Raw genomic sequence first — 14396 nt, 5'->3', positions numbered from 1 at the left:
CTTTAAGATTTTCGCATCTTTTCCGTCCGCCATGTTGGATAAGTCTTTTTTAATTATCATAATTTTTACCATGTTTTTAAAAGAGCGTCCCCGAAAATTCCTTATTACCAAAATTCACCATTTTCGAATTACTTTAACTGCCTCAACGAATAGAGGCTTCAAAAAAGCGTAACACGCCAATTTTAAGATATGAAATGTGAGAGGTTTACACATTAAAATTCTTCGAAATATATCATAATGTTGTCCCATGATTTTCATATTTTCAAAATAAATTTTAAGAAATAATTTCTTCCGTGTACGAGTTAAAATGATTTCTGAATCAATAATTTAGTATATTATAAATAATAAAAAAGGATTTTGTGTATGTGTGTGTGTGTGTGTGTGTGTGTGTGTGTGTGTGTGTGTGTGTGTGTGTGTGAGAGAGAGAGAGAGAGAGAGAGAGAGAGAGAGAGAGAGAGAGAGAGAGAGACATAATCCTATCGATGGAAATATTCCATTCATGAAAATATATATCATATTTTTTACCATGCTCTTATATACGATTTTACACTTTAAATATAAACTTTTTCTCGTCATATAAGTATTATGTAAATAAATAATAATTTTAAATGGATTTAAAAAATACGCTTTTTTTTATTTCCAGCACCTCCACAGAAGGTGGCAATCAGTAATCACCCGAAGAAGCAGATAATCGAGGTGAAGGTGGGTGAATCGCGGCGCTTAGAGTGTATCGTTAGCGCAGCCAAACCGGCTGCCTCGATCATTTGGTATCGCGGAAACACGCAGATCAAGGGCGGCGACACCACTATCGCCGCAATCTCTATCCAGGGTGGTAAGTAGTTACGCTATCCTGTTACGCACGTTGATATTCGATTACGATAATCCCGTGCGCGAATGAATATATCATGGTTATTACGCGACGAGGATTAAATGACCGCCGTATTATACGTATGCACAGATAAGCGCATTTCTGATCTAATAACGTGGTACCGTCTAATTAAATTTCGCGACCGAGTATAAATAGTTCTCTCATTTGCGCGCAAAAGCGAGTTTTCGAATTGTCATTATCCTACTATACTGATATTTATTGCTTATTATATTTAAGATAATTGTCAAAGGTTATGCTGTATACATATATACATATATACACTGAAAAGAAAACTAAATTTTAATAAATATTTGTTTGAATATTTGTAAATAAATGTTTACTAAATGTAAACATATATTTATTTGGTGCAGGAACCATTATCTAATGTGATTTTTTTTTGGTAAAATTTAATATGAGTATATATTTACTTTGTTAGTACTATAAAGAAATATGTATTAAGATTTGTGTGAGGTAAATTTTTTTCAGTGCATTAATTTCTTTTCACACATCAAATTTTGAGTCGCGGAAATATCAGAAAGATTGATTAAATTCTTTCATTATAAATAACTGTTATTGATACTATAAAGTGAGCGATAACAGAAATTATCGACGAGTTCAACGTATACTTCATGTACTTTCTAAAAGTTTGAAAATACTTTTTAAAAATTGACGTGGAAAATGGACGTGTATGTGTGTGTGGGTGTGCGCGCGTTTAGGATTACTTATTTCAAATATTATATCTATAACACAATGTGATTTCTTTAATATTAATTATTCAGAACAATTATTGGATCTAAAGCATTAATATTAAAAAATACATTGTTAAAGATATTTTAATAAGGAATCTCAAAAATATGTCAATTTTCAGGAAAAAAAGTTTCTAAACTTTAGATTTATATATTATAGTGTAGGCATATATATCTTTTTTAATATCAACAGATTAATATGCATTTATATCTTATAATAAATATATTATATCATTGACAAGAATACACCACAGATATTTTTACGTCATTTAAAAAATAGGATTCGTTTTATTGAGCCAAGGTGATTTTATTCTAACATTATATATACGTACTTCTTTATCTGTATTTTTATGTTTCCGTAACTAGAGAAAGAAATTGAAAAAGAAGACACACGTACACACACACAGTTTTCTATTTATCTTTCAATACATAGAAGCGAATTAAATGCATGAATTGTATACAAGATTCCTGCAATAATCCAAAGACTCTTAGGAAAAGACTTAAAAGGCATCTGAAGGATTCCCAAATCTTTCAGATATCTAAAAACCGTTTTTGCTACGTTCTTTACGATCTTTTACATTCTCCAAGTTAATCAAATTCGTCGTAATTGCAAACTAGACGAAATACCGTGAATATACAGCACTAAGACAGGATCTGGACTAAGCAAGCAAGCATGAACAAGCATGAATAAATAACCTTAGCGAATAGCGCTGTATGACTATACCGATCACTCTCATTGAAGTATATCTAAGCTGTTTATTCGCGTGCGTTCGCGCACGTTTCGCTGAGTTTAAATTCGGCTTAGTGCACGATATATTCAGAGGTAACTAAGTAATCTCGCGTAGGAAGAGCTGTTTGGGCGATGCTCACCGCGACGCGTGTATAAGTGGGAAAAAGATTGGGACGGCGTCGAGACGCCTCTCCCTCTTAGCGCCGCTTCCAGTTGCCAAGTGCATCTTCGATCGATCCTGTGACACACAACTCTGGCCGCGCTCCAACTACCGAAATTGACATTCCTGTCTCTCGCTCGCGCTACCGCTTGCGTTTTTACATTCGGCCGGAGACAACCCGACGAGACATCAAACGATCGTATCGGCTGGAGCGCAGGGCTAAAATATATCCCGATAAGAACATCGATAAATAGTGCGGACGAAATGAAAAGGGACGTGACGCGACGCAACGCGATGCGATACGATTATACGATGCACGGGGTGTGTCCGTGAAATGAATACTGACTAAATTTTTGCAAATGCGAATTCGTAGTCGTCGAAAGTAGATAAGAAAAGTTTCTGCGAAACGTGATGCATAAAGACGCTTCATTAACTATTTCGATGAACAGGAATAAACAAATGAATATCCAATGAATGCAGGAACTGCTATTTCTCGTTATAGTGATGAAATATTAATCTAGTAGAAAAAAAGGTAAGATAAAAGAAAGAGTAATAATGACTTAATTTTATAAAATGTAGAATCGTCACATAGCACCAAATTATTTTGATTAAAGAAATGAAACTTTAACATAAAAGCGTCATATATAAATATTAGAATATCACTGCAGTGTTTTGCATAAATTCTAGTTACCGTTTTATTGTTTAATTAATCGTGTGATTGGTTCAATATATTATAGGAATGTACCTGCATGTGTTTCGTGAATTTTACGTATATTCGACTCGAATAAAATGTATGGAGAAGGAAAGTACGCACTTCTACGAACATCGCAATTATTATCGTGTAACGCGGATTTATTATCGGAAAATACACGTAAGCAGACTGTGATGAATTTGTAGGTATTTAAAACAAATTTGCTCTTTACATTTAGCGGATTATTCGATTGAAGTTAAAATGAGTATTTTGATATTATTTTACGTTACGTACATATTTTAATATTATCCCTTTCGGTGTAACATGAACATCAATTCCCTCGCAATTTATAATACGTTTTAAAAACAGGAAATAATATTTAAATTCTGTAATTCATCGTAATGAAAATCGCGCGCACCATCCATGAACTTATCTCTATAAGCATGAATATAGGCTGCTTTTACAAAAAATATGATAACATTTCTTTCCACTTGCGTGATAAAAATCGCTTCTTTTTTACCTCGTAAAAAATTGTAATATTTTTAATATCTTATCCGACGTCATCAACACAATATTATTTAATGCAACTTTATAAGAAAGAGGAGTGAGAAATAGCTGAATCATCTTAGCGCTCGCTATACTGTAAATTCTTTTGTGTGATAAGTGTTTTCGTATATGTGTGATTATTTTTTCATGTAAAAATAACGCGATAAGTATACATGTTTAAATGTGCAAATTCATTTTCGTATGCAGTATAGTGTGTTATTTTTATGAAAACCTAAATCACACTCATACATGAAGGCAATCAATTTCACTGCAAATCCACAAGTGTGGAAAAAGTGACTTCAATATACGTGTGAGATTAGTTTTCCGTGTAAAAGTAACACATTATATCGCGTACAGAAATGGATTTATGTAGTGTAGTGTCATTTTTACACAAAAAAGTAAATCACACACATATGTTGAAGTCCATTCTTTACACACTTGGATTTGCAATATATAAAGCTATTAGATGCGCACTATCTAACAACGGCGAAGTTGCGAACAGCGTGAAATGCAAGTCTACGTACAAAAATAAATCGCGATCGTCGTTGTTTCCTTTGTTACGATGCTCTACTCGCATCTCGCTCGTCATTCTAGCAGCAATCTTTCCTCGGCCATTACGCATCCAGTCAAACCCCGTTGAGAGCGTTTGTATCTCCGGCATTTGTGTCTCCAAAAACCATGTGGATTGTAGCGCGCGGAATAAAGAGTCATGCGTCGTGCTTACGCTGTAAAAGCTTGTCCGAAGCTTTTAACGGAGATTTAAAACGAGATTCACATTGCGAATACGCGTATCTTTCTCGTAACGTTGCGTATACTCGCAACTATAATGTAAATTATCTTCGTGCACGCCATTTATGAATAATTCAACCTTCTTCGTAAATCTTGAATTAATTTGACACAAATAATCGAACGTTAAAGAGTCTTTGGATCACGATCAAGAATCAATGCTGCTCGATATTGAAATTATAATTTTGCTATAAATTCAGGCATTCAGATATTTATCGATAAATATGCGATAGATATGCGATCAGAAAATTTTAGAAAGCGATTAATAAAGTATTGATGTGTTTTCATTTGCATTTTTTCAAAATTGTTAAAAAATTATAAAAAATGAACAATAATAAAACATTAAAAAAAAGTGGTTAGTTGCTGCTATTATAAGATAGGAGTAAATCACAACTGGAACTTATGGCAACTTGTTATTCCACATTCTTGAAATTCTCATCAAATAACATAGTATGTAAAACAAAAAAGTAATATCTAATCAAGGAAAAGTGGTTTTAATTTTGCTATAAAGTAGAAGCGCAAGTGGCAGGTTGTATTTATTTCGCGATTTGCGCGGACAATGTTTCAGACAAGGAGAAGCCCGGGGAGACGAAGGAATTGCTCAAATACGACACTCACGGTTCTATTACCATCATGCCTACGGCAGATGATAATGGAATGGATTACACCTGCGAGGCCAGCCACCCGGCAATACCCATAGATAGGCCTATGCGGGCTACCATTACACTTTCCGTTTTCTGTAAGTACGATAAACGTATTATATATTCACTGTAAAAATATGTACCCGCGTGACCACTTATGTCATTACCGTAATATATTGTCATGTATATGGTAAGTGAAATTAAGAGTTCGTGTATAAGCATTATCGAAAACGAAAAATCTGTAATTTTTTTATTTTTTAGTTTGTTAAATTAAACACGTGTAATACGTGTTTCTTTAATTTTATACAATGCTTTATTTCTGCGATGAAATTGACAGAAATCTTATTTGTATGCGAATAAAAGCAAATGCTTTATATTATAAGATAGAATAATAAGAGGTTAAACTAGAGTAATTTTGATAATTTAGATAATATGCTGTAATATGTATCGCGGTAATAGCAAAATTATTTAGCGTTCACCAAATTGCTGAAATTCGTGTAACAAGTTAGGTTGAATTTATTACGCGATGTAATCCTCGGAATGAATCGCAATTTGCCAAATATATGTACAGAATTTGAATGCGCGATACGGTACTCGTAGAGCTCTTTTCAAATCTTGCATGCACGTGTCATCACTTTGAGTCATTCGAGCTGAGAATGACTTTCGATCCCAATTATCCGGATTATGTTTTCAAATAAGTTTCGTTAGCACGACACCTCTATATAACGGCGCAACGCCGGCGTCTGTTTCACAGATCCACCTGGTCCACCATACATAGAGGGTTATACAGAGGGTGAGACCGTGCAACGCGGTCAAAATGTGGAGCTCGCCTGTCGATCACGTGGCGGAAATCCACAGGCGGAAATTGTCTGGTACAGGAATGACGAGAAGGTCACGGCGGCTCATCGCAGAGGTCCAGGCGTCAGCGAGAACGTGTATTCGTTCATCGCCCGAGCGGAGGACGACAAGGCTCGCTACAGATGCGAGGTCTCTAACATCATGAGTGTGCAACCCATGAAAGTACACGTCGATCTCACCGTACTGTGTAAGTGTGCGCGCCTACGATAATTGCACGCGGTTAGGTAGCGGTAAAACATTGCAAATTGCATTTCGAGAAATGCTCTGAGAAACCCTTCGTCCCTTCTCATTTATTCCCTGTGTATACATTATATTTATCCTTCATATAATAATCGCATGTTATTATCATCTCTTATATTAATCGGACTAATGGACTTTTAATTTTTAATGCATTTAATAATGCATCATATACGTATGTATACTAATCTTTATGTAATTATATGTTATGATCCTTTTTGTATTAATATGAAATAACGCAAAATATCTTAATTTAATATATCCACAATTACGTTCGATGATTTTATTTTGTTTACCTTAATGGATTAATGATTTTCGAGAATAATTTTATTCATATAAAATTAACTTGAGATGTTAATTTCAAAAAGTGGTGCAAAAAGAATGGAAAAATATAGATTTTTTTTTATTGCTCTTTTCTGTTCTTGAATTTCTTGCGTATTTCTCGCGAGTAATACTTGAGACGTATTTAAGGTGTTAGAATATTAACGTTGCCTGGTGCCTGTCTGTGGCACTCACCATTACTTTGCCGCAAAGCATAGTATTGCACAACTAAGGTTGCACAGCGTATGGACGATCTCTTGCCGACGGAACAGCCGCATAAATAATTCCGCTTCTCTATTTTCGCCGAGGCTACGTTCGCGTTACCCAAATTGAAATTTTGCTAACTTTATGTTTGCGTGATATATGCGATAAAGCTAGAAAAATACCACGGCTCTAGCTTATCGTACATTTACGATTAAGGGTAAACGGTTGTCGACCGTACTGTTGCAGATATTGACAGCCTGTTGGTAAACTTTATATTTCATTTTTTTATCGCCAACATGAAAAATGAAAATTGACGACGGCGAGCGATATTAATTTTTCGAATGTAGCTTGGTGGCTTTCAGTTCCCGGAAATTTGCTTAGCAGGATATCAGGACTACAAAAATTTAAATTTAAACTTTCGGTGTTATTCTAGGTATGGCATACCCGACTTTCTGTTTTTAATGTATTTCTAATTTTTTTCCATTAATTATAACTTTTTTATTAATAAAGATAAAAAAAAAAAAAATCTTTACAATGTAAATCGAAATTAAACCAACGAGAATAATCGATTAACAGAAATAATCCTATTTTTGGTCAAAGCGGATCTTAATAATACTAAATTAATAATACTAGATATTTGATAATATCACATGCAAATTTTTGCAAATATATTATTTCAGTTTTATAAAGTGCATGCTGATAAGGTTTATCGGACTTGAAATAAAATAATTTTATTTCAATAGTCAAGTTAATAAGCATCTCTCTCTCTTAAAAACGTAAAAAATATTCTCTCAGCCACAGGTTTTTTACAATGTATTCGTTTTTATGAAAGTTAATAAAAATCGAATTGAGTTGGATATGCTATACCCAAATGTGTCGTTACCACAGTATGGCATCGAAAAGTTAATAATTTATGTTATCCTTCGTTATTTTTCTTCTGGCATTTTCCGTTTTTCTCTTTTACTGATACCTACTCTCTAAATTCTTTACAGTGAAATTTTACTCTTTTGGAGTGCAATTCATTTCAAAGAATTTAGATAGCATCATATATCCACTAAACATTTATTTTGGGTCTGCTCTCTTGCTCCAAATTAATTAAATATTTATGTCTGCACTGAGAAAAATGTCTGAAAATGAACGAATCAAAAGATTCTGATGATATAAAATTTCCGATTATTTCAACTATAAGAACAATAGATTTAACCAGAAAATTTTGATTCGTCCATTTTCAATCAGATTTTTCAATTAATCCAACTAAATACTTTTTCTCAGTGCACCTATCCACTTTTTCTACTATTTCTACGATGGGTTTTTATGAACCCGCCGTTTAGATCAACAAATCGAGTTTTTTCATGCGCTTACTCTTACAATTCTATAGTCGCGCCTGCCGGAGTAACCATCAGCGGTCCGACCGAGGCGAAGGCGGACGACCAGGTGCTCATTACTTGCACGACGGAGAACTCGAATCCGCCCGCGGATATAAAGTGGACGGTGGACGGGCATAATTTCGAGAGCAACGCCTCGAAGACGGAGCTGGCACCGAACGGTGGCTGGATCACCAGCTCGAACGTGACGTTCAGCATTAATCGCAAGAGCCGCAGCATCGTCGTCATCTGCCACGCTTCCAACGCCAAGCTCACGGAGAACGTGGTCGGCACGCACACCATCAACGTGATATGTGAGCATTCCTCTTCTCTATCATACAATTTCGCCAGGCATTCGGTACAAGCGCATCACGCGGGCACATTGCAGTTGTAACGAGACACCGTGCTTCTCGCCCGCAGCGAAAATCTAATTTCCGTCCCGCGTCAAAGACTCGTCCTACATGGGTATATCGGGACTACTGCATGAGATATTTTACGGAAGAACCTTTCAATTGCCAATTGTCGATATTAAATTTTTTAGTGGCCGCGCGTCAAGTAAATCCTCGTTAAGATAAAATCGAGGTTGGATTAACATAATTAAAACGAAAAATGAAATTCACAGTTCATTATTTACGCTTCCTGCTTCATTTACGAATGCAATTAATCCTCTTCACGAATATATTCTCATTAAAGAGGAACCGACATTTAATATATTTTTAATTAAAACATAAACAACACATTAATATAATATAATAGAAAATAACGTTGTATGAAAATCTTTATTCCTTCTTTTAACTTCTGATTAAAAATGCTCTTTTGCCACAGATAATATATAATTCGAATACATACAATAAAATAAGCAAAGCTAAGATAAGTTAAAAAGATTATTCCTAAAATGAAATACCTATTATAACGCGTGCTAATATTCTTCTCGAGTCTCATCAAAATAATAGATCTTTTTAATAATCAATTTGTAACGTGTTTAGAAAATTAGGTAACGTGTTTTAGAAAATTAGGTAACGATATTGTTGTTGTTCTCGCTGATGTCTTCACGGCACGCGATGACAAATTAATCGACCACGCCACCATTATATCCGGGGTCCCGAAACACGCATACGCGCACTATCTCGTGGATCGGATGGTCAGAATTCATTTAACATATTCGACATTACGTCATGTTGCGCGCATGATACACTCTCGCAATAATACAACCGTAATCGACCGACATTAATTTCCGCCATAAATAAATAATCCTTGTATAATCAACTGCGTTTTCAGTTTGTAATTACATGCATTAAAATTATTCGCTGTCTGAATATACTAAACAATTAGTGGCCTCCAATCAATACCGCGCTCGGCAATCCGAGACTATAACGAATGCCACTCGTGTCCAATAGCGTAACTGAATTCAACAAATAATCCTTACAAATTATCATAAGCTTTTTACCGAATGTTCAGTGAACAGTGAGATGAAGTCGGTAAACGAGACGAAGACGAATGATAAACGCGCGTATTGTATAGCGTGATAGAAAATGAAGGAAAAACGTTTGTTTCTTTTTTATTATACATTCGCTTGTGGTTTAAACAATTTTTATATTGCATAAATCTTTTCCATTTACATCTGCATTTTAGTTTTTCATAGAAATATTTTTAAATCGCGCATGTGGGTATAGGTATATAATATTACTGGAAAAAAAATGTCTGATTGGAATTCTGGTTGAAAATAAACAAATCAGATTTTCTGATTAAATTTTACTAGAATTCTGGTTCAGGTAACCGCAATTCTGAATAATAGAATCGGAATCTTTTCATTCGTCCATTTTTAATCGGACATTTTTCTGTAAGTGTAGCAAATGTCAGAGATGCATAATGCGTGAATATTCAAATGTAATTAACCGCAGTTATAATCGGGCTTATTCGATTTTATAGATCCACCTTCTAAACTAACCGTTACCGGATACGAAGAGGGCACGACGATAGTCGCTGGAACAGTGTTGAAGCTCATGTGCACCGCTACGGCGGGTAATCCATTGGCCACGTTAACATGGTACAAAAACGACCGCAAGGTACGTGAACTTGTACAAAGGATCGTCGTAAATCTAGTAGTGGCGGATTATCACATAAACTCAAAAGACATGAAACTCTAAGCGCAAAACTCATTCCTCATTTCTTTCAGTTCTAAAAATTTTACTAATTATTGAAGATATGATAATAATGGGAGTAATTAATCTATTCATTTAATGGATTATCCAATCTCAGAATGCGTTTCAGTTTTTCTTACAATTAGAAATGACAATTAAATTTGGAAACAATCTTGCATCCGGGGATTAAAACTTCTTATTTTAAATTTCTTGCAGTGTATTAAACAGAATTCTTAACACTCGCTTTTCGATGTTTTAATAATTACAAAGTAATAACATTAATTCTTTTTGCGATTTTCTCAAATGGAAATTAAGGAATTTCGAAAGAATACTGAAAGTCCATAATTCGTGTAAGAATTATCCAGTTTAAATTTGATTTTAAAAAATCTTATAATTTATATAGATTTGTTTCCTGCGCTTTTTTTTGAAGTTTTTTAATTTTTACAAGCATCTTGATCTCTAAATAAATTTTAAAATCTGCCATTACGGATATTGATTGTTACGTTAACGTTATCTTATAATGTAGATATCCGGAACAGTGAGACAGCGAAATCACGCTGTCTCGAGTGAGCTGGCGATACTAGTCAACGCATCCGACAACAATGCCCACGTGCGATGCGAGGCGACGAATTCCGCCACTGAGATCCCTCTACTCAAAGTTCTCGTGCTAAAAGTCTATTGTAAGTATGACTCATCTTGTATATTCATTATCAGAATCCTTTTGTGTGTTTTTATCGTGAGATCACTTAAATCGAGCGAGAAACGTTAAGTTTCTCCAGTAAGAAAAGCTAGCACATAGAAGTGATTGAACGATGTTGTAATTACTCTCTTTTTCTTCACGTCGCGAGTCACGTATCTCGGCGCAATGATATTTTAAACCGTCGACCTTTTCACCCTTTCCAGTTCCGCCCGAGAGGGTAAAGATTAACCGCGAACCCCAGGATTTTCACGCCGGCCAAGAGGGACACCTAATCTGCGAATCGAGCAGCAGCAATCCCGCCGCCGAAATGTCGTGGTGGAAGAATGGGATACCGGTGCCTGGCACCAGAAACAGCACCAAGCCCGGATTACACGGCGGCTACCTCTCGTCCGTCGAGCTCACACTAGATTTAACCGAGGACATGAACGGCGAGGTGTACACCTGCGAGGCCAAGAACGCTGAATTGGGGAGATCTAGCCACGACGCTACGACACTGGATGTACTATGTGAGTGTAGACCCTAAGTAGATCGCTCTTAACGACATAATCTGTACACCTGCGAAGATCAGTGTTCATGCACGATCGTGCCCGACTGCGCGAGTAGTGCCGGTGCATTCAACCCGGAAATCTTCGCAGAGCGCGAATGCATAATAGTATCCCTTTCTATCTCCCTGAATATATTGGATTGCGCTCTGGTATAAATTTATTTGCATTTTATTCACGATATGTACAATCATATGTACAATAACAACGGCGTACAATAACAATCAATCGGAACACAAATGAGTTAAAAAGAATGCATAGATGAGATTGTGAAGAGAGGAAAATTACTCTGCTATCTATTTAAATAAACTCGTTATAACAACATATTAAAAATATACTGATACGCATGTCATACTAAAAAAAATTAAAGAGATATAATAAATATATATTTTTCCATCCTTTTTAAAATTCTAATCTCGCTGCTCAAATAACAATGTATATAGATTGTTCAAATTTTTTTAATTATATGATTATATGCAGAAAATGGAAAAAGTAAAATTGTATTCAAAATTTTGTTAATTGAAATAACGAAGTTATATACAGTTTTATTATATAGTAATTTTAATAAGATTTATTTATATATTTCTTTTCGCGATATTATGTGTTTATTCGAAAATTAATATCAAAACGTATAATCGTTCTTTTAATATTCTGTTTAATTACGACGAAAATATAAAATCATAACGAATTTATTTTATGTTCCTCAGACAAGCCGATATTTTCGCCGTTGGACCCTTACGAATTAACCGGCCTGGAAGGAGAGCCCTTTGTAATTTCCGTATCGGCAAGGGGCAATCCGAACACGACGGAATACACGTGGACAAGGGATGGTCTACCGTTGGGTAGTAGCGGTAAGAGAATAACCGCGCACGGTTCTACGCTAAATATCACGAGATTGGATCGTCATGACGCCGGTACATACATATGCGAGGCGCTGAACAAGGAAGGAACTACCTTTTATCAGCTAAATTTGACCGTGCAATGTAAGTAAACAATATGATTGTGTCAGTTTGCAAATAAATTTCATTGCAATATCATCACGATTAATTTCATGTTAAAAGAAATATTAGCAGTATTTGGTATTTTAAAAAATTACATTGACTTTAGTACGTATATATGTTGTCTGATTGTCTGTCTCTTGCACAATTCCCTATCTCTAATTTTTTGCTACATTTTATATAATTATTTTAATCCTTCTTTAATCTTCTCTATAATATCTCTTTTTTTTTCCTATAATTATTTTTTAGACAAGTGATTCTAAAAATCTTTTAATATATATTGTTCTCACTAATATATGTAATATTATATTTCATTTTATTTATTATGATTATTATATACTTACAGAATTTAATTTTAATTATTTACAATTTCTTATCTTCAATTTGTTAATGATCTTCTTATAATTATTTTATTTTCTTCTCATATTTTTTTCTCTATCTTCCTTTTATAATGATTTTTTAGACATCAACTAGTTTTAAAAGTTCTTTTAATATATATCTAAAATTGTTCTTGCTAATATGCGAATCACGACTCATCATTTTACTCACTGTATCCTGCAGATCCAGCTAAAATCAAGCGTACTTCCTCGTCGGGGATAGTTTATCCGCCGGGTATCGAAGCAAAGCTATTTTGTGAAGTCGACGGCAGTCCAATCGGTGACGAGTATGTCACATGGCAGAAAATAGGATCGAATCCTGAGCTGCCGGGACGTTACTCGACATCATTCATTAATCGGACGTCGTATCTTCACATAGAAAATCCCAGTCAAGAAGACGTTGGCGAGTATCGATGCAAAGTCAACAACGGCATCGGCAACGTAACATCGGATTCTATTCTATTTATTACAAATTGTACGTAAAAAGAATTTTATTTTGATTATTTATAATAAGTGTGATAACACTGCCGAGTTCTAAGTGAGAAATTCTAAGCGCGAATAGTATAAAAATTGAACAAATTCAATTTTAAATAATAATTTAAATAATTTAAATATTGTACATATATATAGCAACTTGCTGTGAATTTAATTGTAATACATCATTTAGTAATAGTTTTAGCTGTTATTATATTTTTGGAGAAAAAATAAACACAAGCAATGAATTTATCACAAATGAGCTTGAAACATTTATTTATGACTAATAATAATGACTATTAAAATTTATTTAATGTTTATACATTAAATAATTATATTAATAGTTTAGTGAAAAGTGTCCTAATTATAGATATTAATAATTAAATTTGCAATGTTATTATTATTATTATTACACTAATTGTATTCAACCAATATAATATCAATGATAGTCAATAATAGTTAATAATAGAAGCCGCCAATTATAGAATTAGAATTCACTAAACGACATTTTTGCAGCAATTATAGAATTGCTGCAAAAATGTCGTTTAATTATATCTTAATAGAAAAAAGCAGTTATAAATGTAAGCGTGGGATATATACGAAACTTTTCGAAACATTCGTGCACGTGATTCATGTATCGGAAAACGCGTAATAAAAAATTTACTGGTACTTTTATGCGCAGTTAAACCAGAAATGACGAACACCCCGCTGACGCGAAAGGCAGCGGCGAACAAAGGAATAAACGTCCAATTGTTCTGCAAAGCGCGAGGATCTCCATTGCCGCATTTCACTTGGATCTTCAATGGGAAAACTTTATTGCCGAATGCAACCGAGGATAAATACAGTATCACTCACAGCGATGTAAGTCGCTTTATAAGATGTACTTATCTCTTAAATAACGACTTCCTTTACCAGTATATCTCCTTTAGAGCACCTAGGCTCCGTAGTATTGTATCGCGTACTGTAAATCTTGTTCTTCGTTTAACTTCGGACGAATTTCGCTTTGATAGAA

At 34.5% G+C, this 14396-nt stretch overlaps 1 protein-coding gene across 1 annotated transcript in view; it reads left to right on the top strand.

The window, feature by feature from the left end:
• sns (sticks and stones) overlaps positions 1-14396 on the top strand; it is a 296070-nt gene that overhangs the window by 272465 nt on the left and 9209 nt on the right. The window contains exons 4-13 of the mRNA XM_018548858.1: positions 644-832; positions 5096-5266; positions 5923-6213; positions 8167-8466; positions 10082-10218; positions 10820-10973; positions 11197-11499; positions 12243-12518; positions 13095-13385; positions 14067-14245. Of these exons, the coding sequence (XP_018404360.1) occupies positions 644-832; positions 5096-5266; positions 5923-6213; positions 8167-8466; positions 10082-10218; positions 10820-10973; positions 11197-11499; positions 12243-12518; positions 13095-13385; positions 14067-14245 (2291 nt within the window). The remainder of the gene's footprint in view (positions 1-643; positions 833-5095; positions 5267-5922; positions 6214-8166; positions 8467-10081; positions 10219-10819; positions 10974-11196; positions 11500-12242; positions 12519-13094; positions 13386-14066; positions 14246-14396) is intronic.

This window comes from Cyphomyrmex costatus, unplaced genomic scaffold (genome assembly GCF_001594065.2).
Source record: "Cyphomyrmex costatus isolate MS0001 unplaced genomic scaffold, Ccosl1.0 scaffold75, whole genome shotgun sequence".
NCBI lineage: Eukaryota > Metazoa > Arthropoda > Insecta > Hymenoptera > Formicidae > Cyphomyrmex > Cyphomyrmex costatus.
This window is presented reverse-complemented; position numbering and strand designations above follow the sequence as displayed.